This window comes from Periplaneta americana, chromosome 1, assembly GCF_040183065.1.
Source record: "Periplaneta americana isolate PAMFEO1 chromosome 1, P.americana_PAMFEO1_priV1, whole genome shotgun sequence".
Lineage (NCBI taxonomy): Eukaryota > Metazoa > Arthropoda > Insecta > Blattodea > Blattidae > Periplaneta > Periplaneta americana.
The window spans coordinates 124,994,613-125,019,807 of NC_091117.1; the positions used below are offsets into that span (position 1 = coordinate 124,994,613).

At 37.2% G+C, this 25,195-nt stretch overlaps 1 protein-coding gene across 1 annotated transcript in view; it reads left to right on the forward strand.

The window, feature by feature from the left end:
* The window catches only part of Dnah3 (dynein heavy chain 3, axonemal), a 367,976-nt gene that overhangs the window by 283,204 nt on the left and 59,577 nt on the right, over positions 1–25,195 (forward strand). The window contains exons 58-59 of the mRNA XM_069827040.1: positions 12,835–13,009; positions 18,275–18,481. Coding sequence (XP_069683141.1) covers positions 12,835–13,009; positions 18,275–18,481 — 382 coding nt within the window. The remainder of the gene's footprint in view (positions 1–12,834; positions 13,010–18,274; positions 18,482–25,195) is intronic.

A 25,195-nucleotide genomic window follows, 5' to 3' on the forward strand; every position in this document is an offset into this window, starting at 1 on the left:
TGTCACTTGTTAAAGCAAAACTCGATAGATGCTCGAATCCTTATTTGAAATATATGCAGGGTCAAATAAAATAGTTTTCAGCATAGTATTTCAGACAATTTAATTTTATTAGGGTTGCCGGCAGAAGTGAAATGCTATTATTTTGTTGCCTAGCGGTAAATCGCTGAGACGGAAGCTATTTGACCTCCCTCCCTCCCCAAACTAAAGCTTCACCGATTAGGATTTCTCCCACTCAACTTGACAGTGAAGTGGCGAATATGAAATGAAATACTTTTCAAAACAATATTCATTCACGAGTGACTTCAGGCAAGTTTTAAGAGCGTTTTCCAATGTTGTGATATTCTAGATAGTTTCTAGATAGTGTGTGAATAATGAGTCCATGAAATGAAATGATCATGATTAAAAAAATAGTGGGTGGTAGGAAATCCAGAACTAAAGAGTCCTCATACAGGGAAGCGTACGGTAAAACAAAGGAGCATGAATCGAATATAAACTGCTCTCATGGACTTGCAAACTCTTCCTCCAATCCAAAAGCTAAAGGAAGTAAGCAGTGTAAAGTGGCAGAGTTAACCTTTGATGACATTAGTGTATTTCACAATAAATTTAAGATTTTATGCAAAATAAATCAAGACAAATTACTTATTAAGTTCACGACCATTACATGACCAAAGCGTAGGGTGGTGAATACAGAGTCTTCGAAAAGAAAACAAAGCGTGTCAATTAAATACAGTATCTGGAAAACAGATGGACAGATAATCCCTGTTTGTGCGTCAAGTTTCCAAGGCATAACTAGTTTCTTAAAGGACCGATCGTCTCTTTTGGCAAAATAGATTCTACTCTACAGGACAGTCACCAAGGGAAAATAGAGGAGGAAATACTGCAAGTAAGAAGCATGAGAATCTTACAATAAGAGTTAAAATGACATAAAGATGCATAAATGCAGAGAGAGCCACTATACTGGGAGAAAATCTAGTAGGAAATATCTGCCTCCAGATCTCTCTATTAAAAAAAATGTGGACAAATTTCCGTGAAAAAAGAAAAATACTTGGGACTACTTGAGACTTACTCTCGAAGTATAAACGTATATTTCACAGTTATTTTAACCTGTCATTTAAAACTCCCCATACTGATTCCTGCTCAACCTGTAAGATAGGTCTATTCCAAATAAAGGCAGACACAGACTTGGTAAAAAAAATGAACTCAGGACCCAATATAGGCTACATAAACTCCGTGCAGACAAGTTTTACAAAATTATAAAAGATGATAATCCAGAAGTAATAAAGACATGTTTCGACTTACAACAAAATCAACCTCTACCAAAATTATCGGTGGGCGAAGTGGTCTACGCAAGACAAGTATGGCTCTACAACCTCTGTGTTGTGATATATTCAGAAACACAAGAAATTAAGGATAATTCATTCTATACTTCGTTGGAAACCCAGTCATCAAGGGGATGTAACTAAGTCGCATCTGCATTGCTAGATTTTTTATTTAATCTAGAAAAAAAAAATCCGCAATTAATGCTCCTTCCACCATTCATCTGTTTTCTTATTCTTGTGCCAGTCAGAACAAGAATAGCATTATGTGGCAACTCTCATGGCTTTTTTGGAGCAAAGCAATATTTTTACTCGCATTCTTCTTTCTTTCCGATACACCGTCATAGCTATATGGCTCCAGATCGTGTTTTCGGAAGAATAGGAAAAGACTATAGGAGAATGGAAGACATATTGACCCCATTGACTATCACAAGATGCTAGAAAATCATGGCACAGTCCAGAATCTCAACAAGGACTGGAAAATCACGGACTTAAAATCGAGTGCTCGAAAGGTGTTAAGATTGACACTGACATTTAACATGGCTCCGCAGCGAGTGATCACTTGCAGTAAAACTTTGGGAAAACTTCGTAATGTTTCTGTTACAGTGCAGAACACATATACAGCGTGTCCAGTGGCAGTGTGGTTGCTAAAACCAAGAATTAAAACATGTGGTAGTGTGTTAAACTCCCCTGTTCTTCCAGAAGTCAACATGGTGTCAAAAGTAAAAAAGAATGACGTTAAGAAACTCCTGCAGTATTTCGAAGTAACAGGCGAGGCAAAGAACTTGTATACAACAGTTCTAGCAGATGTGTCCCATCAGACTTTTGTGATAAAATTGTAATTTTGTGTTGACACTAATAGTTTTCTTCAGTTTTATTGTGTTGTAATGAGATTCATATGAAGACAGACTGCATCTATCGACTTTTGCAAAAATTATTATTTTTTGCACCTAAAACTGACAAGTAATAAAAAAAAGTGCTTATATTTTTCAAACCTACATTCATTGTCTCAGAACAAAGAATGCTTCCTGTGAAAATTGTTTTTATAAAATAAATATTCGTATGTTTAAATTTAAAAAATGTAATTTCTGTAAAATCTTGATTTCTGCATCTATCGACTTTTGCAAAATTTCTTATTTTTTTGCGCCTAAAACTGACAAGTAATAAAAAAAAGTGCTTATATTTTTCAAACCTACATTCATTGTCTCAGAACAAAGAATGCTTCCTGTGAAAATTGTTGTTATAAAATAAATATTCGTATGTTTAAATTAAAAAATGTAATTTCTGTAAAATCTTGATTTCTGCATCTATCGACTTTTGCAAAAACGCTCCTCAATTATGTATCATCAGCTAACAACATAATCATTCATTGGCAACATTATTGGGAAGATCATTAATTATTATCACTACAAAGAATAATAGGGCCCCAAAACAGAATCTTGCAGAACACCACATTCAACAGAAGTGACTTTAGAAAGAATATCATTATAGGAGACGTTTTGAAAGCAGTTCTGCAAATAAGATTTAAATAATTCCAATTCAACTCCGACTACATTATAATATACAAGCTTGGGGAAAGCAATACCCTATGGGATATGCAATCAAAGGTCTTTGAAAGGTCACATATTGTGACTATTATGTTTTTTCAAACTCGTTAATAATATAGAATACAAATATCTCAATAGCATCTGTTGTCAAGGACCTACTCCTAAATCTGTATTGCAGTGGTGATAACTAATAACAATAAATTTTGTTTCAAGTATTGCATTAATTGCATATTCACAACAGTCTCGATAATTTTAGAAAACACAGGAACAATAGATTTGGGCCTATAATTGTCGACTTTCGAGGGACTGTTTTGGCTGTCTTCCTTCAATGTCTCTGAAAAGTACCACTATCAAAACAATGATTTATACAAACAGTCAAAGGGTCCAAAATGTAACGTAAAACACGTATAACAAGATCGGAATTAATATAACGAATGAATGTATCTTCCTCTAGTCTCTACTTTTCTGTCATCAATTCTTCCACTACTTTACTTCTAACCCATTATTATACCAAAAATATTATACTTCTAATTTTTGATTCCCCCTACCTCCTGTATGACACATTTCTCCTCACTTCACATCTCTGACTAAATTAATATAAAAAAATACCAGTATCTCTAGATTTAGAACTATTTAAACTATTAACTACACTCAAAACATCCTGGAAGGTAACAGGTGGTATGCCGATTTTTATTAAGAAATAGTTTTTCACAGTGGCGGTTACTGGGTATATGCATAATCACATGTGCACACCCAGTAAAATAAATAAAACACCTTTTCTTTATTTGAAACATTCTTTCAATAATGTATGCTTCATTCTGCTCCTACATTGATTTCCATAAGTGTAGTTTTCTGCAACTCATCTTTGCTTTCAAAGCACTATAACCATAACCTCGCATATGCAAGTGTACTCTTGAAGACTGAACACAGATTGGTGCTTTTGATGATGGAGGAGGGAGCAGGAGTGCAACAAATGATGTTCTAGAATTGCATCGCCATTACTATGTGAGGGGTGAGAGCTAGATTCTAGTCAGGGACCTAAAACCAACAGTTTAGCATACAATATCAGAAATAATTATTGAAATTAATATATAATATATATACATCTTGATTACACAACTTTTAGCACTTCGGAATATAAAGTATATATGAGGCGTTCAGACCTAAAGTGGATGAAATCACAAATTTTCATAAATTATGTTTAATTTATTTTCTGATTATCTGAAGTTGGATCTTTTCCGAGCAATAATGGATCAAGTCTTAATTCTAAGCATTCGCCAGTAGGTGACACCAGTCACTTTTGGCTCAGATAATTTGTTCACGATGTTCTGAGACATAATGGGTCAAGACACCAAAGCGTTGCATCAGTTAACATCACAAAATTGTTTATATTTTATAAATCTAGAATTTGAGAATGGAGCAATAAAATAAATTATTGCAAGTGAAATTAGATAATCCACTAGAGCAAGTTAACTTTAAGTCCTATTATCTCAAAACTACATCTCATGGACTTGATTCACTTTAGCTCTGAATGCATCATATATTATGCTTTCACGTGTTAATTAACTAGATTACCTTGTTGACTAGTTTCGGCCTGGGGGCCATCATCAGAACAACATAATAAAAAAGACAAAACATAATTAAAACATAATTACAAAAAAACATAGGAGTACAACTTTACAAACACAAGAACACAAAAAATACATCACACTAACATACGAAAACAAAAGCACACACAAGATTGCATCCTTATTCAAGACATTAAATAATTACAACATTGCACACACAATACAAAATACGCTACAAAAGCATCTCAACACACAAACAACACAAACAAATACAACCTCACAGGTATATACAAACTCTCATGTGTTAGCTGCAACAACTTCTACATAGGACAGACAGGCAGATCATTTCAAACACTTTATAAAGAACACATCACAGCCATAATCAAATCATAAAACACTTCCACATCCGCAGAACACATCACAAACGCCAACCACACCTATAGCAATATAGACACAGACATGTAAATTATATATCTCCAACGGAAAAACCAAAAACTAAAGACACTAGAACAATACGAAATGTACAGACACACAAAAACACACTCGCACCAAATCCTCAACACACAACTGAATTTCAGAACACGCACACAATTTGAATCTACATTACACTACACAAACGCACCCCCACAGGAAATGGAATCAGAAGGCGCGAAGACCACCCAGTTCTGATGATGGCCCCCAGACCGAAACTAGTCAACAAGGTAACCTAGTTAATTAACACGCGAAAACATATATACTTTATATTCCGAAGTGAAATTAATAGCAATAAATTGTATTTATAAATGGTAGAAATATAATAACTACATATGGGATATAATTGTTTAATAACTTCAGTATTATTTCTGTATTAATTTTCAACAGAGAACATGCTTCCAGTATTAAAACCGATTTATAGCATCTAAGCAGCGTGTAGTACTCTTAGCAGTCTGCCAAGCTGACATAACTACTGTATTTGGAAAGTTCACTTTGAATTTTCAGTTCGTAAAATGCAGAGGAAGTGTTTCATTCTTCATAAAATTATAAAACTAAATGATTGTGTATTGTGTTCAATATTCTTATTTTATTTATCATTTATCATGGTATAATATAATAAGTAGACCTACATTTTGAAAGTGATAGTGCACACCCACTTTGAACATGCAGAAACCGCCACTGGTTTTTACTGATTCCATACAAGGAGGAACCCTTGATTGGTTATCTCTAACAGCCTTGCTAAAATTATGACTAAAAGTTTGAGAAGTAAAATTAAGATTCTGATGGACAACATTAGAATTCCTGGTTTTGCTAATAATATACCATGCAGTTAGACATTTATCAATAAAATTATTAATTAATGATTCATTGTATGAAAACTTAGCGTGTTTTAATTGAGAGTTATATTCTCTTTTAGCTTTCAATTGTTCTATTTTGGCTAAAGAGGTGTCAAAGTTGAACTTGGAACACCATTCGATATAAATTGACCATTTTGCTACATTTTCTTTCAGTGTTTTTAAATCATCATTATAGGACTACCATTTCGGATATTGACTATGATTAAATTTAACATAGGCCTACTTATTACTTCTAATACTTCGATAAGGAGAAAGCCATTATTTAAAACCTAAAAATAAAGTTGTCAAAGCAACAGAACTATTATAATTAGAATTTGGAACAGGGTCCCAATTGGTATGATTTAAAATAGTTAATTCAAATTTTATTCATTAAAAGAATGTACCTTAACTAATTTTACACTACCGAATTAGTATTACATTTTCTATTAAATATTTTTGTTAAAAGAGCGTCATAGTCGGAAAATGAGACTTTCAAAACATCAACATTAATCGAGTACCTACCTAGGAAAATTGATAATAACATTGTCCAAACTGGAATTGCTTCCAGTAGATTTTGTGTTTAAACAGAAGCAACTAACAGATCTCAACAAATTTAAAAACTTAGTAGTATCAGTATACAAATTTATAACAATATTGTGACAGCGACGTGAGATTCGAACTCACGACCAGCATCCCGCAAGAGAGCAGATCGCGCGGGCTCCACGAAGCACTGAGGGACGGCGCACGGCAGAGAGAAGAGAGGGGAAAGGGCCTACACGCGAGGGGAGGCTGCGCTCTCAGCTGCTGCTTACGGAGTGAAGGGGGAATGGACCTTCCCGACTCTTCCAGAAGCCCGTCGAAGTGGAAAAATCGCGAATTCGAAGTTTCTCGGTTACGTTGCTGTGGTTATAAATTACGGACGCGAAGGAGTGTGTGTGTTATTCATGATTAGTTCAGTGAGTAAGCCAGTGAACAGAGCAAGCTAGCCAGTCTTGTGTACCGGAGTTCGACTTGAGTGTGCGTCTGCAACTGTGTCAGCATCCGGAGGCCTGAGTTCGAGTACAGTGGACTGCAGTTGGAGGGACCTGAGTTCGAGTGCAGTGGACCGCAGTTGGAGGGACCTGAGTTCGAGTACAGTGGACTGTCTCTGAAGGTCTGTGGTTCGAGATACTGTGAACTCGAGTGACTGAGCTAGAAGAACTGTGAACTGAGAACTGACAGTTCTGATTTGTAAATAGTGCTTTGTAAATATTAGTTAAGCTTAAGTTCATTGTTGTTCGTAATAGTCCAAGTAAATTGTCATTGTCGTCAGTGGAGAGCAAATCCCATTGTTGCCGAGAGCGTTTAAGGTGAATTGTAGAAAGGAATTATTATTGTTGAGTTGAAATAAATTTACATTGGTGTCAGAATCGGGATATTATCGACAATGGAGAACCTACAGCAGATCCTGCAAGCCAGTGCAGAAATGAACATGCACATTAGTGAGGTCAAGAACGATATAAGTGAAGTGAAAACGGAGATGAAAAGTGACATAAGTGAAGTGAAAGGCGACATAAGCGGAGTGAAAGGCGACATAAGCGGAGTGAAAGATGACGTCACTACGCAAATTGAAAGCGTTTCGGCCCACGTAGATGGAATTGTCGCCATCGTAAAAGACGAACTTAAGGCCGATTTGGATAAACTAAACCAGAATTTTACAACTATAAACGAGACAGTAGCCGAGTTCAGACAGGATGTAGACCATTTTGACGGCAAAATTCGCGCTCTCGAACGTCGTCAAGAGGAAACGAGTGTGCTGATGGACCAACATGCTGTAGAAAACAAGCACATCCTAGCGTTGGTGGATCGCCAGGCTAGAGAACAGAAACAGATAATTGCCGAAGAAGTTCAACGGGCCGTGGAAAGATCGACGACAGAATTGAGGACCTCATGTAGTGGCCATGTGGAACCATCGCCCTCAGCCAGACATTACAACGTCAAGACGCCGAAGTTCGACGGTACGACGTCTTGGGCGATATTCCGTCGCCAGTTCGAGGCCATCGCAGAGCACAATGGGTGGACGCCAGCAGAGAAAACCACTCAGCTGCTGGCCGCACTTCAGGGACAGGCGTCGGAGATTCTTCACAGTGTTCCAGAAGATGGGACAGCCGCTGAGATAATAGCGGCCCTGGAGGGACGTTATGGTGACCATCAACTTGCGGCAGCATTCAGGACCCAACTGAAAACGAGGGTCCAACAGTCAAGCGAGTCCCTGCAAGAATTTGCGATGGCGGTGGAACAACTGACCCATAAGGCCCTCAGGGGCCTGCCTACTGACTTCATCGCTGGAGAGGCAGCCTACACCTTCGGCAGCGGAGTTCGAGACCCGGAAATAAGACAACAGCTACTCTTGGCAGAGCATCGCACCATCAACGCAGCTCTGGCGGCGGCCCTCAGGATGGAGGCGGCCAAGTCGGCGGCGGGAGTCTCAACACCGCACTGGATCAAGAGCATCACGGCGACGGATGCTGGGGGGCGCCACCGAAGCCACCCGAGCGGCAGTCAACGGAGCGGCGGAGACGACGGGCGCCCACCTGCTGGTCCTGTGGCAAACAGGGACACTTGAGAAGGGACTGTGACCAATCCGGCCACGGGCAGGAGAGAGAGGTGGCCGACGTCAAGGAGCGCCAGCAGTCAACGGAGCGGCGGAGACGACGGGCGCCCACCTGCTGGTCCTGCGGCAGACTGGGACACCTGAGAAGGGACTGTGACCGATCTGGCCACAAGCAGGAGAGAGAGGTGACCGACGTCAAGGAGCGCCAACAGTCAACGGAGTGGCGGAGACGACGGGCGCCCACCTGCTGGTCCTGTGGGAGACCAGGACACCTAAGGAGGGACTGCGACCGCTCTGGCCACCGGCCGGAGAGAGAGGTGGCTGACACCGAGAGGAGTCAACAGTTGCCTGAGCAACGGGGACGACGGGTGCCCACCTGCTGGTCCTGCGGTGAACCTGGGCACTTGCGGAGGAGTTGCGACCGACCTGGCTACAGTCAGGAGAGAGAGGGGACCGATGCTAGGAGGAGCACGTCGGCGCCATCATCACCGTCCCCTCGGCTCGTCCTGAAACTGGTCGACAGAAGGTGCGACGATGGGCTGATTGCTGAAGGACGGATAAAAGGCTGTCCATGCAGAGTACTGGTGGACACCGGGGCGATGCTCACTATCGCCAGACCAGACGTCGTGCGTGGCTTACCTGGGAGGACGCTGCTGCGCCAATACGAGCTACGGACTGCTTCAGGCGAGAGCTTGCCCATCCAGAGAGAGGTCTTCCTGGACCTGACCTTGGGGAAGAGGAAACTGGAGATGTGGGTGTTCGTCGCCAACATCACCGAGGACGTCGTCCTGGGACTCGACGCCATGCGGTTACTCGACGCTACGGTGGACGTCCGGCGCCGTATACTCCGTCTTGGTCGGGATGAAGTGTTCCTGATGGACGCCAAAGACCAACCCGTGGCCAGCGAGCTCTCCTTGGAGGGCCAAGTGGAAAAGCAAGATGGCGCCCACGCAGTACGAGTATTGCTGCCCAGCCAAGCCAAGGATGGGGTGGCACCACCATAAGGAGGGAGCAGCCGGAAGACCCCAAACGTTGGACCGATTAGCAGCCTACCAAGGGACTGCCCGGGACGAGCAGCCCTAAGGAGGGAGCAATGTGACAGCGACGTGAGATTCGAATTCACGACCAGCGTCCCGCAAGAGAGCAGATCGCGCGGGCTCCACGAAGCACTGAGGGACGGCGCGCGGTGGAGAGAAGAGAGGGGAAAGGGCCTGCGCGCGAGGGGAGGCTGCGAGTGCAGCTGCTGCTTACGGAGTGAAGGGGGAACGGACCTTCCCGACTCTTCCAGAAGCCCGTCGAGTGGAAAAATCGCGAATTCGAAGTTTCTTGGTTACGTTGCTGTGGTTATAAATTACGGACGCGAAGGAGTGTGTGTGTCATTCATGATTAGTTCAGTGAGTAAGCCAGTGAACAGAGCAAGCTAGCCAGTCTTGTGTACCGGAGTTCGACTTGAGTGCGCGTCCGCAACTGAATCAGCATCCGAAGGCCTGAGTTCGAGTGCAGTGGACCACAGTTGGAGGGACCTGAGTTCGAGTGCAGTGGACCGCAGTTGGAGGGACCTCAGTTCGAGTACAGTGGACTGTCTCTGAAGGTCTGTGGTTCGAGATACTGTGAACTCGAGTGACTGAGCTAGAAGAACTGTGAACTGAGAACTGACAGTACTGATTTGTAAATAGTGCTTTGTAAATATTAGTTAAGATTAAGTTCATTGTTGTTCGTAATAGTCCAAATAAATTGTCATTGTCGTCAGTGGAGAGCAAATCCCATTGTTGCCGAGAGCGTTTAAGGTGAATTGTAGAAAGGAATTATTATTGTTGAGTTGAAATAAATTTACAATATGAATATCATCACATAAAATTACTGGTAGATTGTAAGAACACAAAGCAATTATTAATTTCTCCATTAGATGCATAAAAATATTTATATCACCACTTGGAGACTGATACATAGAAATAATAGTAATATATATATATATATATATATATATATATATATATATATATATTTTTTCTGATATAAATTTGAAAATCGTAGAACTTTATTACATTATAACTACCAACCAAAAATGTAAAAGATAATAAAATTAATGCTAGTCTAATCTCATAAGAAACTGTCTGAGCAACAGCACATAGAATTAATATCACTACCTAAAAAAATAATACAAAATAATATACTCATAAATAAAATACTACTTCGAAACTTCGAAGTATTTTTCACTATAAAATTTGGATACATTGAGAACTATGAAATTGATAGTATTCTTAACATAAATAGCTACACCACCTCAAGAATAAACACTACGATTGAATATATTGGAACATACAAAACCCTCGAGTATAGCAAGATCGCAATTATTAATGTTGCACCAATGCTCAAACACACAAAAACATGAATTATTTTCCTCATACAAGGAAATCTCAAGTTTGTTTAGTTATTAAATATTGCTTGAATATTTAAGGCTGGTTCACAATAAACCTGGAATGGAAACGACAACTAGAATGAGAATGGAAATACAGTTATTTTAACGTTATTTATGTTCTTGTTGTAGTGTCTGTTCCAGTTTATTGTAAACCAGCTTTTAGATAAAATATATTGAACACAACATCATTAACAGAAAAATCATGTACCGGTATGTACTGATGTTCGTTTACTGAGGTACCATAATATGAACTGTAATTGACTTTGTTTTGAGACTGTTAATAAACTTCCTGACGCTAATATTCTAGAGCCAAATATCAGGATTGAGAGTGATGTCAAAATCCTGCTCAAAAATGTCCAATCGAAAAGATGAATAAAGATTGGGTTGTCTGAATGGCAACTTAATATAAGACACAGATGCTAGATTAGCTTTCAAGTAATCTGGAAGAGAGTCGGATTCAATATCTGGAGGGAGATGATAGACATGTAATGAACATGTCTTTGGAACACATTGTATTATTATTATTATTATTATTATTATTATTATTATTGTTATTATTATTATTATTATTATTATTATTATTATTATTATTATTATTATTACTATTAGTATTACTGTTATTGCTGTTGCGAACACTGCCACAGTGGCTCAGTTCTAGCCCGGGTTCAAATCCCACTCTGTCCTGAATTTATAACTTGTGTCGGGCAAGTCTGTGGTCCAGGCAACACAGGGGTTTTCTCCAGGTACTCCGGTTCCTGTGAAATTCCTAAAATTCTTTGTCATCATCATCCATTACAAGTGTAATGTAGACCTGCAGCCTATGGTGCACTCTGGATATTCTCTGATGAACTAATTAATCTATTCTTCTCAGCACTAGCTACATACGATACGAGTACAGACGGCAAGAGACCCGATGGTTTGACTCTAGTCCCGTGGCATGTAGGCAAATCCTTAATTTGGGATTCCACATGTGTGGATACACTGGCCCCTTCTCATTTGTCTTAATCTCTAAGACATCAGGATCTGCAGCAGAATGTGCCGCTGTCAGTAAACATCATAAATATAAACATCTTGCAGATAATGATATTTTTGTCCCTTTTGCGGTTGAAACGTTTGGATCATGGTGTAGTGAAGCCAAAGCTCTCATCTCCACCATAGGCAGAAGTTTAGTGCAGCTTTCTGGGGACCCTCGAAGCAGTCAATATCTACATCAGTGCAGTAATGCTACAAGTATTCTTGCATCCTTCCCTGAGTCCTCTTATTTAGATGAGATTTTCTTCTTTTAATTATTCAATTTATTTGTATTTTATTATAGTATACATATCAATGTGAATATAATTTCACTAGAATAATAAATTTGGTAGTTATTTTGTATAAAAACTAATTTTATACTTTTTTACATAGACTCGTAAATTTAACTGAATTGTCACTTCATTGTAACAAAAATGTTTGATTTTTAGATAGTAAGTACAATATTATAATATTTGTATATGAATTGATTCGAAAAATTACGAATATAATATGATTAGTTCGGCATTAAAAAAAAATACGAGTAGGTACATGAGCTCACTCATACTCGTAGATTCAGAGTAAATAATGGCAAGTTAGCAGCCCTGCCACTGAACGAAAGAAATTATTGCTGTTTTTGTTTTTCCCAAGTCATATTTTTAGGCAATAGTTTGGTTGGTTGTAATATTTATTTTTGGTTTTTGCATCACATTAAACACTATGGAAGTTTATATCATTCCAGTCCTCAGCTAAGTTTCAAAGCAACTTTTTGGTAGTCTACTTTTTCCAAAGTTTGATCTGATATACAGTCACATCAACTGTTTTTTATTTTGTGAAATCACTAAAAATTTTACACTAATACATGGAATATTTTGACATTTTATTTGTAACAGATAAATAAATGCAATTATATGAATAAGATCTGTGAGTTCCGCATTGTTGGCTATTTTATTAAGTTCTGCTATTAAGAAAATAAAAACGAAAATTACAATACAGAGTTTAAACTGAATTTGAAGTCAGTAAAGATGTGTAATATTAATCACAAAACATGATTTAGTTTTTCTTTCTGTCAGACTTAAAGGATTTAAAGCTTCATTGGAAAACAACACTGCTGCTTGGAAAGAATATTATGATGCCTTTAGTCCTCAAGATGCTGCCTGTCCTGCACCACTTGATAAAGTGAGCGATTTATCGAACCTTATTGTGTTACGCTGCATACGCCCAGACAAGATTGTGCCTGCTGTTCAGGTAATTACTAGTTAAAGTGAATTTTGTTTAAATTATATAGAGTGTTTCAAATTAATGTATACACTCTTTAAAACACTATATTTCAGCAATGAAATCAGACAGATAAACAGTTTTGCAGTTTATGATTCAGATTGCAATGGAAAATGTAGAAACGCATTCGTCAGTTCATGGCATTATAAACAAACATGAAAGCGGTGCGGTTATCGTTCGATCAGCATAAGTGGATACTGAAATGTTATTGGAAAGTGGAGAATGTAGCTGAAGTTCAACGATGTTGGAGAGTTCAATTTGGAACACACCATTAACATCACAAGAATCCGAGACAAGTTTGAAGTCGATGTAACAGTGCAAGATGAGAAAAAGGACGGTGTGGAAGAAAGAGAACTTCCACTGACAACGCAAGTGTTGATGCAGTGATGCAGACTTTTGCGTAATCCCCAAAGAAGCCTGTGAGGCAATGTTCTCATGAGATTGGGATCGAAAAATTCAGTGTTCATAGAAATTTTCAGGCTCAAAAATGGAAGCCTTACATTTCGAGACTTCTCCATCTACTAAATAAGGACGACCCAGATAGGAGACTGCAATTTTTGTGAGTGGTTCATTGACATGTGTGATGAAAGGAAAAATTTTCAAGATTTAATTGTTTGGTCAGATGAAGTCACATTTCAACTTAATAGCACAATTAACCGACATAACAGTGTGTACTGGGTTAACGAAAACCCAAACATCTTTGAAGAAAAGGTCGTTAAATTCCCAGAAGTAGTAGTATGGTGTGGTCTGTCTTCCAGAAGGATGATTGGGCCATGCTTCTTCGAAGGGACTATCTCAGGTGCATCTTACCAGCAAATATTGGAAACAATGATTCGACGTCTTCATCACCTCTTTGACAATGAAGATGGGTATTACTTTCAACAGGACGGGCTCCATCTCACTTTCACGTCAATGTGAGAAATATTCTCAATCGCACATTCAATCAGAGATGGATAGGACGAAAAGGAAGTGCTATGAGTTCCCACCTTGCTCTCTGGATTTAACCCCCCCAAACTTCTACCTTTGAGGAGCTTTAAAGGACACAGTGTATGCCACAAAACCACAAACAATGGAGGAACTGAGATAGCAGATTGAAAATACCTGTAATGTTATTCCATTAGCAACAATCCAGTTGATGTGTCGCTCCGTTCTATGTCGTTGTTGCGATTGCACTGTGGCGGTAGGGGGTCATTTTGAATATGTACGTGCTTAAGGAATGCAAAACTGTAAAAACTGTTTATCTGTCTGATTTCATTGCTGTGATATAGTGTTTCAAAGACTGTACTCTGTAGTGGCGAAATACTTGTATATCGTCGTTTATTTTATGAAATAACCTATGTGACAGTACAGAAAATAATTTTTCAGAAGGAAGAAAATATTAATTAAACATCAATAGGTTTGCACTGATCTTCGATGATATCATTTATGTGCATCGTATTGAACGTTTTCTACTGAATTACTTCATATTCTTATGTAGGCCCATTTATTTTTAATTAATTTTTTCTTCCTCCTGAAAAATTGTGTTGTGTACTGTCATAAAATCAACGACAATATAATAAATTGACAGTTGTATGTTAGGATAAGTTTCTAATCACTTTTCTTTTCGTCATAACATAGCTAGTACATATTTAAGTTAATAAAAAATTTAACGTAAGAAATATACGATATTTACTCGAACTGAGACTGAGATACCTTTTGATCTAATTTTTTATTGTTGAAACAATAATGAGGAGCTGGCAAATTGTTGTTGCATAAAATATACGAGGGTTGTTTGAAAAGTTTATTGCCTGACATAGAAATTAAACTAGGATTATTCTGAAACAATCTTTATTTCTCAACATAATCCCCCCCTCCCCTAAAATTCACGCATTTGGTTCACTGGTGTTGCAATGCTTCTATACCGTCCTCATACATAGATTCCTCGAAGCCTACAAAAAGTCTTCTGCTACTGTGATAACGTCTTCATTTGACGGAAATTTCTTCCCAGCCAATAGATTTTGACCCTGAACCCATCTTGCGGAGACCTTAGACATGTTCAGCTGAGATACGCATAACCTCGCTAATTTCCCGCACTTTAAGTTGATGATCATTTAATACCATATCGTGGACTTTTTCTACGATTTCTTCACTTATTGCTGTCATTGGACTTCCACTGTGGGGGGTCATATTCCACATTCTCTCGACCATGTTTAAATAGTGTGTTCATTTTTTCACAGTCGAAAACACTGGAACAGATTCCCCAGTGTAGGAGGCATGTCTGCTGTAATTTCTGTTGAACTCAATCCCTTTGTTTTTACGAAATATTTAATGACAGCACGAAGCTCAGTATCTTCCATTTTTGTCCTGTTCGATGCATTAACTTCAAAATTAAACTACACAAAATGTAGTGAACAGAAAATTATGATTTTTCGTGCTTAAACTAATGTAAAATGGCCGCCGTTGACACGTTTTCAATGTCATCTAAGTGTCAGGTGACGAACTTTTCAAACGCACCTCGTAGTGTTATGGTTTGTGAAGTGTGGACCATGTGAATCCAAGATGAAAGACACTTACTATCTGCTGAAATGAGATTTTTGCGAAAAACTGCTGCATACAGCCTTTTGGAATGAAAAAGAAATGAAGCATTACTTCATGAATTCATAATAATTTCTGTATCCGAGTATTTCCGTGGCTAGACAAAATTGGTTAAAACATGTGAATAGAATGCAACATTTCAGAATACCAAAACAGATGCTAGAGTACAACCCCAGAGGAAGAAGATCTGTGGATCAACAATTCCAAACATGGTAAGAGATCATAACAGGCCACTAGGTCTCTTCTTGACAGGCAGATGATGATTTTTTTATACTGCTTTCATAAAGTGTCACAATGAAAATCGCAAAGGATATCTTTTGTATTATCCTTATGAAAGCAAAATTATATGAGAGTCATTTCATAAGTCATGGCAACTATTTATTTTCTCTTCAAAATGTACCAACATTAGAAATCCACAATATATACTTTATGAAAGTGTGTGATATATACTTCTTAACATCACCACTAGATGTATTATGAGTGAAGTGGTTTAAAGTAAGCATTCACGCTACAATTTCAGCGTTTTAGCAATATTGTTGCACAATGGAAATTAGTAAAATCTGGCACCATGAAAATAGCAGCTCTCCACGGAAAAACACACAGAGCATTAGGTACCCGTAGAGTTACGAGAAGCATTGGGTCTTGGACTAGACGTCAGTTCGGAAGGCGGTCGGCTGCTAGCATTTGCATCGAGAGAGACAGATAGCGAGAGAAAGGCAATGTACAGCATTGCCACATCGTACTTCACGCGCACGCGCAATACAAGTAGCTAAGGAGAGAATTTCAATTTTGAAAAGACAATAATGACCTTAACCATTGATTACTGCAAGCATGACAAACCTTTTATCAGAACATTATCAAATCTTACGTTTTATTAATAATGCTTATACCAAGTTTTAAGATTTTTTTGTGCAGTATTATTACATTATTATTATTATTATTATTATTGTTATTATTATTATTATTGTTATTATTATTATTGTTGTTATTATTATTATTATTATTATTATTATTATTATTATTATTATTATTATTATTATTATTATTATTACACACAGTTTTAATACGAAATGTATACGGTGTATTGCTAGAAAAAATGATACACTATTTAAGTATAAATTGTATTTAGGTCTATTTCTAGGCGCAAATTGTTTTATCTAGTTAAATACCCTAAAACAATAACTACGAGTACCATGTTATATTGTCACATTTCGGTCACATTTAATATAAATTAGGATTTAATAAATATTCAGTACCTGGTTTCAATCGAAGTCGCTGACTCCATCATCAGTCCCGTCAGATTCTTCAGAGTCGGATTCTCGAAGGTGAATTACAAACCGCTCCATGATTTCGTCTCTCGAAATTTCCCTTTAATAATCCTCTTCTTGTAGATATTCTGCATGTCTCACAGCAGAACAGTTTTTAAGTTTAGTACATCCACATTGTCAGGGAACTGTTTGATATGAATTTGTGTCAAAATGTCTTGTAAAAACCTTACGAACTTTAGACTGAGTACTTAAATCATTAAGAAGTTGTATAGGCTCTACCATTTTATATTATTTGTGATTTTTCTTGAAATTAAAGAGAGCTAACTGAACGTAAAAATATTTCTCAATAGCACACTCACAAGTAACCGTTCTATTCGAGCATCCATAGTGGCGCAGATCTGTTCTATGTCAACACACAGGCAGCCACTCCTGGCCTCCAAGCTTCCAAACTGTTCCGTCATCACATAAAACCAAACAGCCTTCGTGTATAACAGACACTGAAACTTCAGAAGAAACATCCAGAACTGCTGGATAGAGCCATAATCCTACACAATAATGATACAGATTACTCAGCTGATATTGTTAGGAATCTTTTATGGCATTTGGGATGGGAAATTTTACAACACACACCCTTCTTCTCCCAACCTATGTCCATATGACTTCGATATTTTGATTCCCAAAATGATAGAGGGCACATTATAACAGCATTTTGGAGAGAGGTGACATGAATTAACAAATAATATGCAGCCAATGTTATTCACCAGCTTTTCAATCGATGGTAATGAGCCATGGACAACCTGGGAAACTATTTTGAAAGTTTTTAGCAGTTAACAGTTTGTACTCGTACTATTTGGTTGAATTGTGCATTGCTGTGTTGTATTCATAGTTACATGTTCACTTTGTACATTGTATTACAAATAAAACTTTGTTTTCAATATATGTGCTTATTGCTTCCCTCTGCTGATGGCTCCTGTACCCATACCATATCTGGTTGTTAACAGAAAGATTAGATGCTTTGCTCTGTCAAATGTATGTATTATATTTCCAATTTTTATGCATTTTCTAGACAGAAATAGTTACAATTACTTATGGAATGACACTCTTATGTGGAATAACTTATTAATCAGCCGTGTTCTATTAAAATTGGTCAATTATGACTCCTACTCCTTCGCCTTCTCAGTAGTTTTCTTTAAGATATTGACTTACATAGCTATTGAAAATGCCAATATATAATAAATCCAAATTATCTTGAAAATCTCGCAGATGAGATTAGTTGCTCCAAAATACTTAGATATAACATTTCCCTCGACGTTTTATGAATATCCAGAAATTTACAAACTGTACAACTTACTTAGCAAGATTGTAATTATGAAATTGATTGTTCTGTTTTCAGTATTTTATCGTGAAGCATATGGGACAGAGTTTCATAGAACCACCCCCATTTGATTTATTGGGTTCATACAATGACTCAAGTTGCATTTCTCCTCTCATCTTCGTTCTTTCACCTGGTGCTGATCCAATGGCAGGACTGATGAAGTTTGCTGGGGATCAAGGCTACAAAGCAAAACAAATGCAAACTATATCACTGGGGCAAGGCCAGGTAAATGTTAATTTAAATATTCTGAAACTGTTAAATATATGAATCAATATCCGCATTCTTTACCTTTCATAGTTATCACTCATACAAGCCAATACATATAGTTTGTCTATAAAATTATCAGGGAAATTCGAAAAAACGTCGGAAAAAAACCCAACCAGATAATCAGCCAAAGCTGGAATCAAACTCTCGCCTGAGTGCAACTCCGGATCAGCAGGCAAATACGCTCCTGCCTGAGCCACATCGATGGCCAGTTGTTCATCATCATATTCAGAGTTTAACTAAATGAATTTTACATACCGGTACCCTGAGGAATTGTAAGGTAGACAAAAAAGCTGACACATTTCCACTCTATGTATATGGTCTGAAATATTATCCATGTTGAATCTTTCGTACACTACTTTTAACACTTGAATATAAATAATTGATTAAATGGCGATCTTACTCGTGTTAATTATGTAAGCATGTGCAGCTTACAGCTGTTTCGGTGCTATTCGACACCATCCTCAGAGCCTACTAGATCTCGGCGCCGAGATCTAGTAGGCTCTGAGGATGGTGTCGAATAGCACCGAAACAGCTGTAAGCTGCACATGCTTACATAATTAACACGAGTAAGATCGCCATTTAATCAATTATTTGAAATATTATCTTTCAACCAAAAGCAACACTTGTATGAAGTTCTACTCATCGAAACAACAAATGCTGTACATTAGCCACAGTGTTATGTTCAGTTTTTTTTTTATTTTATCATTTTATTAATATATCAAAAAAGCTATTGGAATTGTTAACCACTGATATTGTCGCCAAAAGATATGCGTTGCTGTCTTGCCTGCATTGATATCAGTGATCATTACTTCCAACAGATTTTGTGTTATATTTACAGCCTTAGACACAAAAATGACTGTTCTCCTATAGCATGAATTTGTCTAAGTCCACATTCGGGCAGCATCTGGTTCACATGACTAGGGAAAAGATGTTAATTTACTCCTTGAATATATCTTCATTATAGATTAATCATAATACTTTACCTATAAACAGACAGAAAAAGCAACAAACAAAACAAAAGAAAAACAGAGCGGAGTCGTGCATAAGAAATGCCTTCACGTGTAAACCTAAGCTCTCTCATGTAATCAACTGAAGTCTTTCAAAAGAGACTTAGTGTATGGCAGCCAGTCAATTGTTTTTTGTCTAAGACTGTATATAATGTTTTTTAGTTGGTTATTTAATGAATCTGTATCAACTACTAGGTTATTTAGCATCGATAGAATTGATGATAGTGAGAGGCCGAGAATTTACCATAGGTTACCTGACATTCTCCTTACAATTGGAGAAAACCTCAGAAAAACACAACCAGGTAATCAATCGAACCCATGCCCAAGCGCAGCTCTGGATCAGCGGTGAACGTCTATGCCGACTGAGCTACCCAGTGACCACGTAATAATGGAAAATAAGAAATAATGTGTTGACCTTACAACTGTGCGAGACTCTGAGTCAGACAATGTGTAACATTAATTGTTATTTAATCAGTTGTTTAGTCAATTGTCCGAAGACAGGTTAAAACCTCATAAGTGACAACATGAGGCAACTAAGCCAGGAGATAATGGGGTAAAGTGGCCAGTTTCTTTTCCCTTCCATTGCATATAACACTGACTAGTAACATATTACACTAATCAGACTTAAAATGTATACAAACAATTGTTACTTCTCTGATACATGTCAAATGAGTATACTCATAAGCGGAGTTATGGGGGGGCACGGTGCCACTGCCCCCCCCAAACTTGTCTGAACTTTTTTTTTTCTATTAACGTTATAAGATATTGAATTCAAAAGATCTTTTTTGCTTTTGTTTAAGATTAAGTTTTTGTGCCTAATTTGATGAATTAATGTCTTCAGATCATGTGTTTGGACTGTAATATTTATTTTAAATTTCTGAATGTATAGGAATTTCTATACCTCATTTGAGGAATGGAAACACTGTAATGTTTCTTTTGTAACAGCCTATACTCATGTATTAGGAGTCTGCAGGTATTCAGGCCACCACTTAGAGAAATATGAATAACATACTGCACAACAATGCAGAAAAAGAAAAGTGATCCTGCTATAATGTGTAAACTTAAAGACGAGATTAAATAAAATAATTAGAGTTTACATTTCATATGGTATCTTCAAGAAGGTAAACTTCATATAACAAATGAATCACCCTGAGTTTGGCACAGGCTACAAGTGATGCGTCACTTTAGACACTCTTTGCAGTATAATTTTTAAATGTAAACTTCATCTTACGATGTTGGATGACGTATATACGTCCGTTGATGTGACATATTAATGAATTTTTAAATACCTATATAGTCACAATCATGCCATGGTATGAAAGAAAAATTTCACAACCTCGAGCGGGATTCGAACCTGCGACTTCCTGTACTCTGGTCAGGCGCTCTACCAACTGAGCTATCGAGTTCGTTTCACGCCAAAGGCTCGAAATTCTCCTCTTATACTGGCGACTCTGTTATAGAGTACTGTCCATAGCGTCTGATCTAGTCAGCACTGCTTATGGGTGGAAAGAAACATTGTAAATGTAAACATTGATGAAGTTTACATTTACAATGTTTCTTTCCACCCATAAGCAGTGCTGACTAGATCAGATGCTATGGACAGTACTCTATAACAGAGTCGCCAGTATGAGAGGAGAATTTCGAGCCTTTGGCGTGAAATGAACTCGATAGCTCAGTTGGTAGAGCGCCTGACCAGAGTACAGGAAGTCGCAGGTTCGAATCCCGCTCAAGGTTGTGAAATTTTTCTTCCATACCATGGCATGATTGTGACTATATAAGTATTTAATAATTCATCAGTATAATTTTTCTCCTCTGAAATTCCTCAGATTCTGTAAAACTCATTTGATTACACTCTGTATAAAGTAAAGTTGAACTGTGTAACTTCAGACTCACAGATTTTTCGTTAGTGAAATATAATAAGTACCGGTATTTTTTTTTACTACACTTATTTCCTTCAAGAATATGTGCCTAATGAGATTACCATCTGTATGTATGTAATTGTCATTCCATTCCTTCGCAGAATTTTTTTTATTTTGAACAAGTACACCTCAACTATGCAAATCCAGTTCATTAATATGAAGAATGAGTTAAAAATACTCAGATTCGTCCAAAATCATAATAAATAGTTGCCCCTATATTTTTTCAATTTCATTAATAAAGAAATTGTACCAATTTCATGCCACACCAGAGGATGATATGCATGAAACTCAGTTGTATCGAATCAAGTTGTCAGAGAACTAGAAGAATTTTTTTTTTTTTTTTTTTTTTTTTGTAAGTGTGACTGAATTTTTACTAGAGCCATCAGTTATTGGAATATAAAATTCCATGTTACTATTTATTCTTCAAATAATTATTTCACGAATGAAGAAATTGATGTGTTTTACATTTAATTTAAGGTTTGTGAATACCAGATGTCCGAATAATTCGCCAACTTTTGGTTTTAGTTACAGATTGAAGAAATGTTACCCATAAGACATAAAAAGCTTAATATGTAATCAACTATTTAAGTTGGGTAATATAAACATAATTGTTAGAGATGGTAGATTTAACAAACTTAAAATACAAAAAATAGCACTTTAAAAAATCAATTTATATTTTATAGCACTTTTAATGTTAAAATCGAGCATTTCGTAGCGTTTTTGAATGCAACATTTTTCATGGAATGTTTGGTGAAAAAGTACAAAAATTAGCACTTTAAAAAATCAATTTATTTTTTATAGCACTTTTAATGTTAAAATTAAGCATTTCGTAGCGTTTTTGAATGCAACATTTTTCATGGAAAGTTTGGTACTAGAAATTCAATGTCGTTAATGTGTTAACAGGTGAATTTTCTAGATTTTACAGTTAAAATTCTTGAAAATAATAAATAAGTGAAAGAGCATATACAATTACACTGAAATTGTGAACATTACGAATCATGCCAAAAGAAGTGACATTTTATCCAAAGCCATGTTGTTACTCAATCACAATCACCCACTACCACATACAACTTGTTTGTGAATGAATAATTGACCTAAAAAGATCACATAGGCAGTCAATATTCTACTACCAGCACCAAACAGATTAGTTGAAAACTCGAAATAATGCTGCAGATAACAACAAAGAGGGTATCAGATAGGTCACATTCCTATGCTATTCATACTGTAAAATCTAACATGCAGAGATGACCAAACTAATTTGAAAATTTTAAGAACCTGTATGTGGTGGGGGCCTTTAGATTCTGTTTTTTTTTTTTTTTTTTACAGAAACACAAAAGTATCTCATAAAATGTAATTTTTCTCTTCTTCCAACTGTCCTTACATCTTAGAATATAAACGTTGATTCAGTATTCGCAGGAGAATCTTCACAGAGTGCGATATCAGGCTGAAAATCCTGAAGTCGTTACATTTCTTGGCATTATTTTTCTTTGGTGTTGGCAACAACACTGTCTCTGTAAAATCTTCAGGCCATTCGCCTTTCTCATATATTTTGTTGCATAATGATAGAATTTCCTTCTTGTCTTGACCCAAGTATTTCATTAATTCAATGATGATTCCATCAACTCCTGTTGCTTTTCCCATTCTTCATTCCCTGAGCACTAGTTCATCTTCTCTTAAAATAGAAAATCCTTTTTCGTCTTCTTATACGGCTGCTTCATCTTCTATAGCTAACTCATCTGGACAATTCTCTGTCTCATTCTTCTATAGATTTCGTCCATGTGTTCAGTATTCCTGGTTTGTCTCTTATTTCATTTCTGATTTCGTCTTCTATCAACCACATGGATTTCCTGTCCTTATTTGTGAAGTTCAAATATTCTACTTCATGGTACATTAAAACACATCTTCCTTTTCTCTGTAGATCCTCTGTTTCTTTACATTTCTCTTTCATCCAGTTGTCCTTCGCCTTATCAGTTCCTCTTCTTAGTTCATTGTTAGTTTTCTGTAGTTTCTTCTGCCGTCTTCTGTGTTGATGTTTTTCCATTGCTTCCTTTTCTCCATTTGCTTCAACATTTTTCCTGTGACCCAAGGTTTCTTAATTCTCACGCCTTCTCTGTATCCTGTCATTTCTTCTGCTGTTATCTGTATACAGCTTTTCAGATGAATTCAGTACTCATTACTTTCTCAGGTGTGGATTCTAATGTAGAGGTTTTCTCTTGAAAATTTGCTTCGAGTTTTCTTCTTTCCTTTTTGTTATTCAGCTTTTGCATATTCAATTTTTTCGTCACCTGTCTTCCTCTTTATCTTCATCAGACGAATATCTAATTCGTCTATCAGCAGGACATGATCTGAGTTAATATCCGCTCCTGGTAAAGTCTTTGCTTTTTTTAAGCAATTCCGGAATCTTTCCTATTCCAGTCTGTCTAATATCTGCTTTCGTCCCTTGGGCATGTCCATGTCTATCTTCTTCATTTATGCTGTTGGGATAATGTATTTCCAACAATCATTGCGTTTCTTTTATAGAAATTCACCAAAGATACTCTTCCGTCACTTCTTTTTCCCAATCCATATTTTCAACTGTTCTTCCTTCTTGTACTTCTCCCACTGCTCTCTTCTATCTTGTCATAGCTTTCTTCCACTTCGTCGTCTGTTAACTCACTATGTGACATATAAATTTGCACTAGCACTAAGTCTATTTTCTTCCCTAGTAATCTCACCAGTATTATCTGGTCATCTACATAACACACTGATATCACTTTATCTTTCATACATAATCCCAACAATACACCAACACCTTGACTTCCTTTGCACTCACCATTTGAATAAAACAACCTAAATTCATCACTTAGTAACTCACCACTATCTTCCCACCTCATTTCTGATATTCCCATCACATCCACTCTGTTTCGTCTCATTTATTTCTTCAAGTTTTCTAACTTACTTGCTTGCAGAATAGTCCTCACATTCCACGTTCCAATCCTCGATCTTCTCTTCTTCTCTCTGTTGCTTCATAATGTATACTTCCCCAGCATCTACCTCCTGTACATCTGAATGGGGGATAGTTTACGTCCGGGATCTTTTACCATGGAAAGATTCATCATGCTATGTTTGCAGTTTTTCTTGGGAAAGATAAATGTGGTAGCTTCCCGTTGCTTTCCACACACCACTCTCTCTTTCGCATCTTAAAAGAACCCAGGGGAGCCCCAAGTGGAGGTGAGGGGAATGGATTTGACTAATTGGGCCCCCTGAAATTCACCAAAATACATCACAAGGGTGAAATATCAGTTCTATCAGGGTTTTTGACCCAATCAAAGACCGAGAAATCCCAATTAGCTTTTGCCCCTTCCTTAATGTATATATTGAATAGAATTGGACTTGACACAGCAACCCGTAGGAGGTCTATTCTTTTTTGCTTCATTTTGAGATAGCATTTCTGTATCTGACTGCGAACCATCTTTGACAGAGAAAATTTTGAATCCAATTCAACGTGTTTTCTGTTATGCCTAAATGTGACAGTTTATTCATTAAGTTTTCCCTCCAAACATGATCAAATGCACCTTTAAAATTGATAAATAGAACTAGTGTAGTTTCTTTTTATTAAAATTTTCTTCAACATCTTTGACGAATCTTGTCATCTGATGTATTGTGGAGCTGTCCTTTCTGAAGCCTACTTGCTCTTGTACTAAGCAGACATGCTTTTAGACATGAAAACAGCACTATTTGCAGATGATATAGTTTTGTGGACTTCC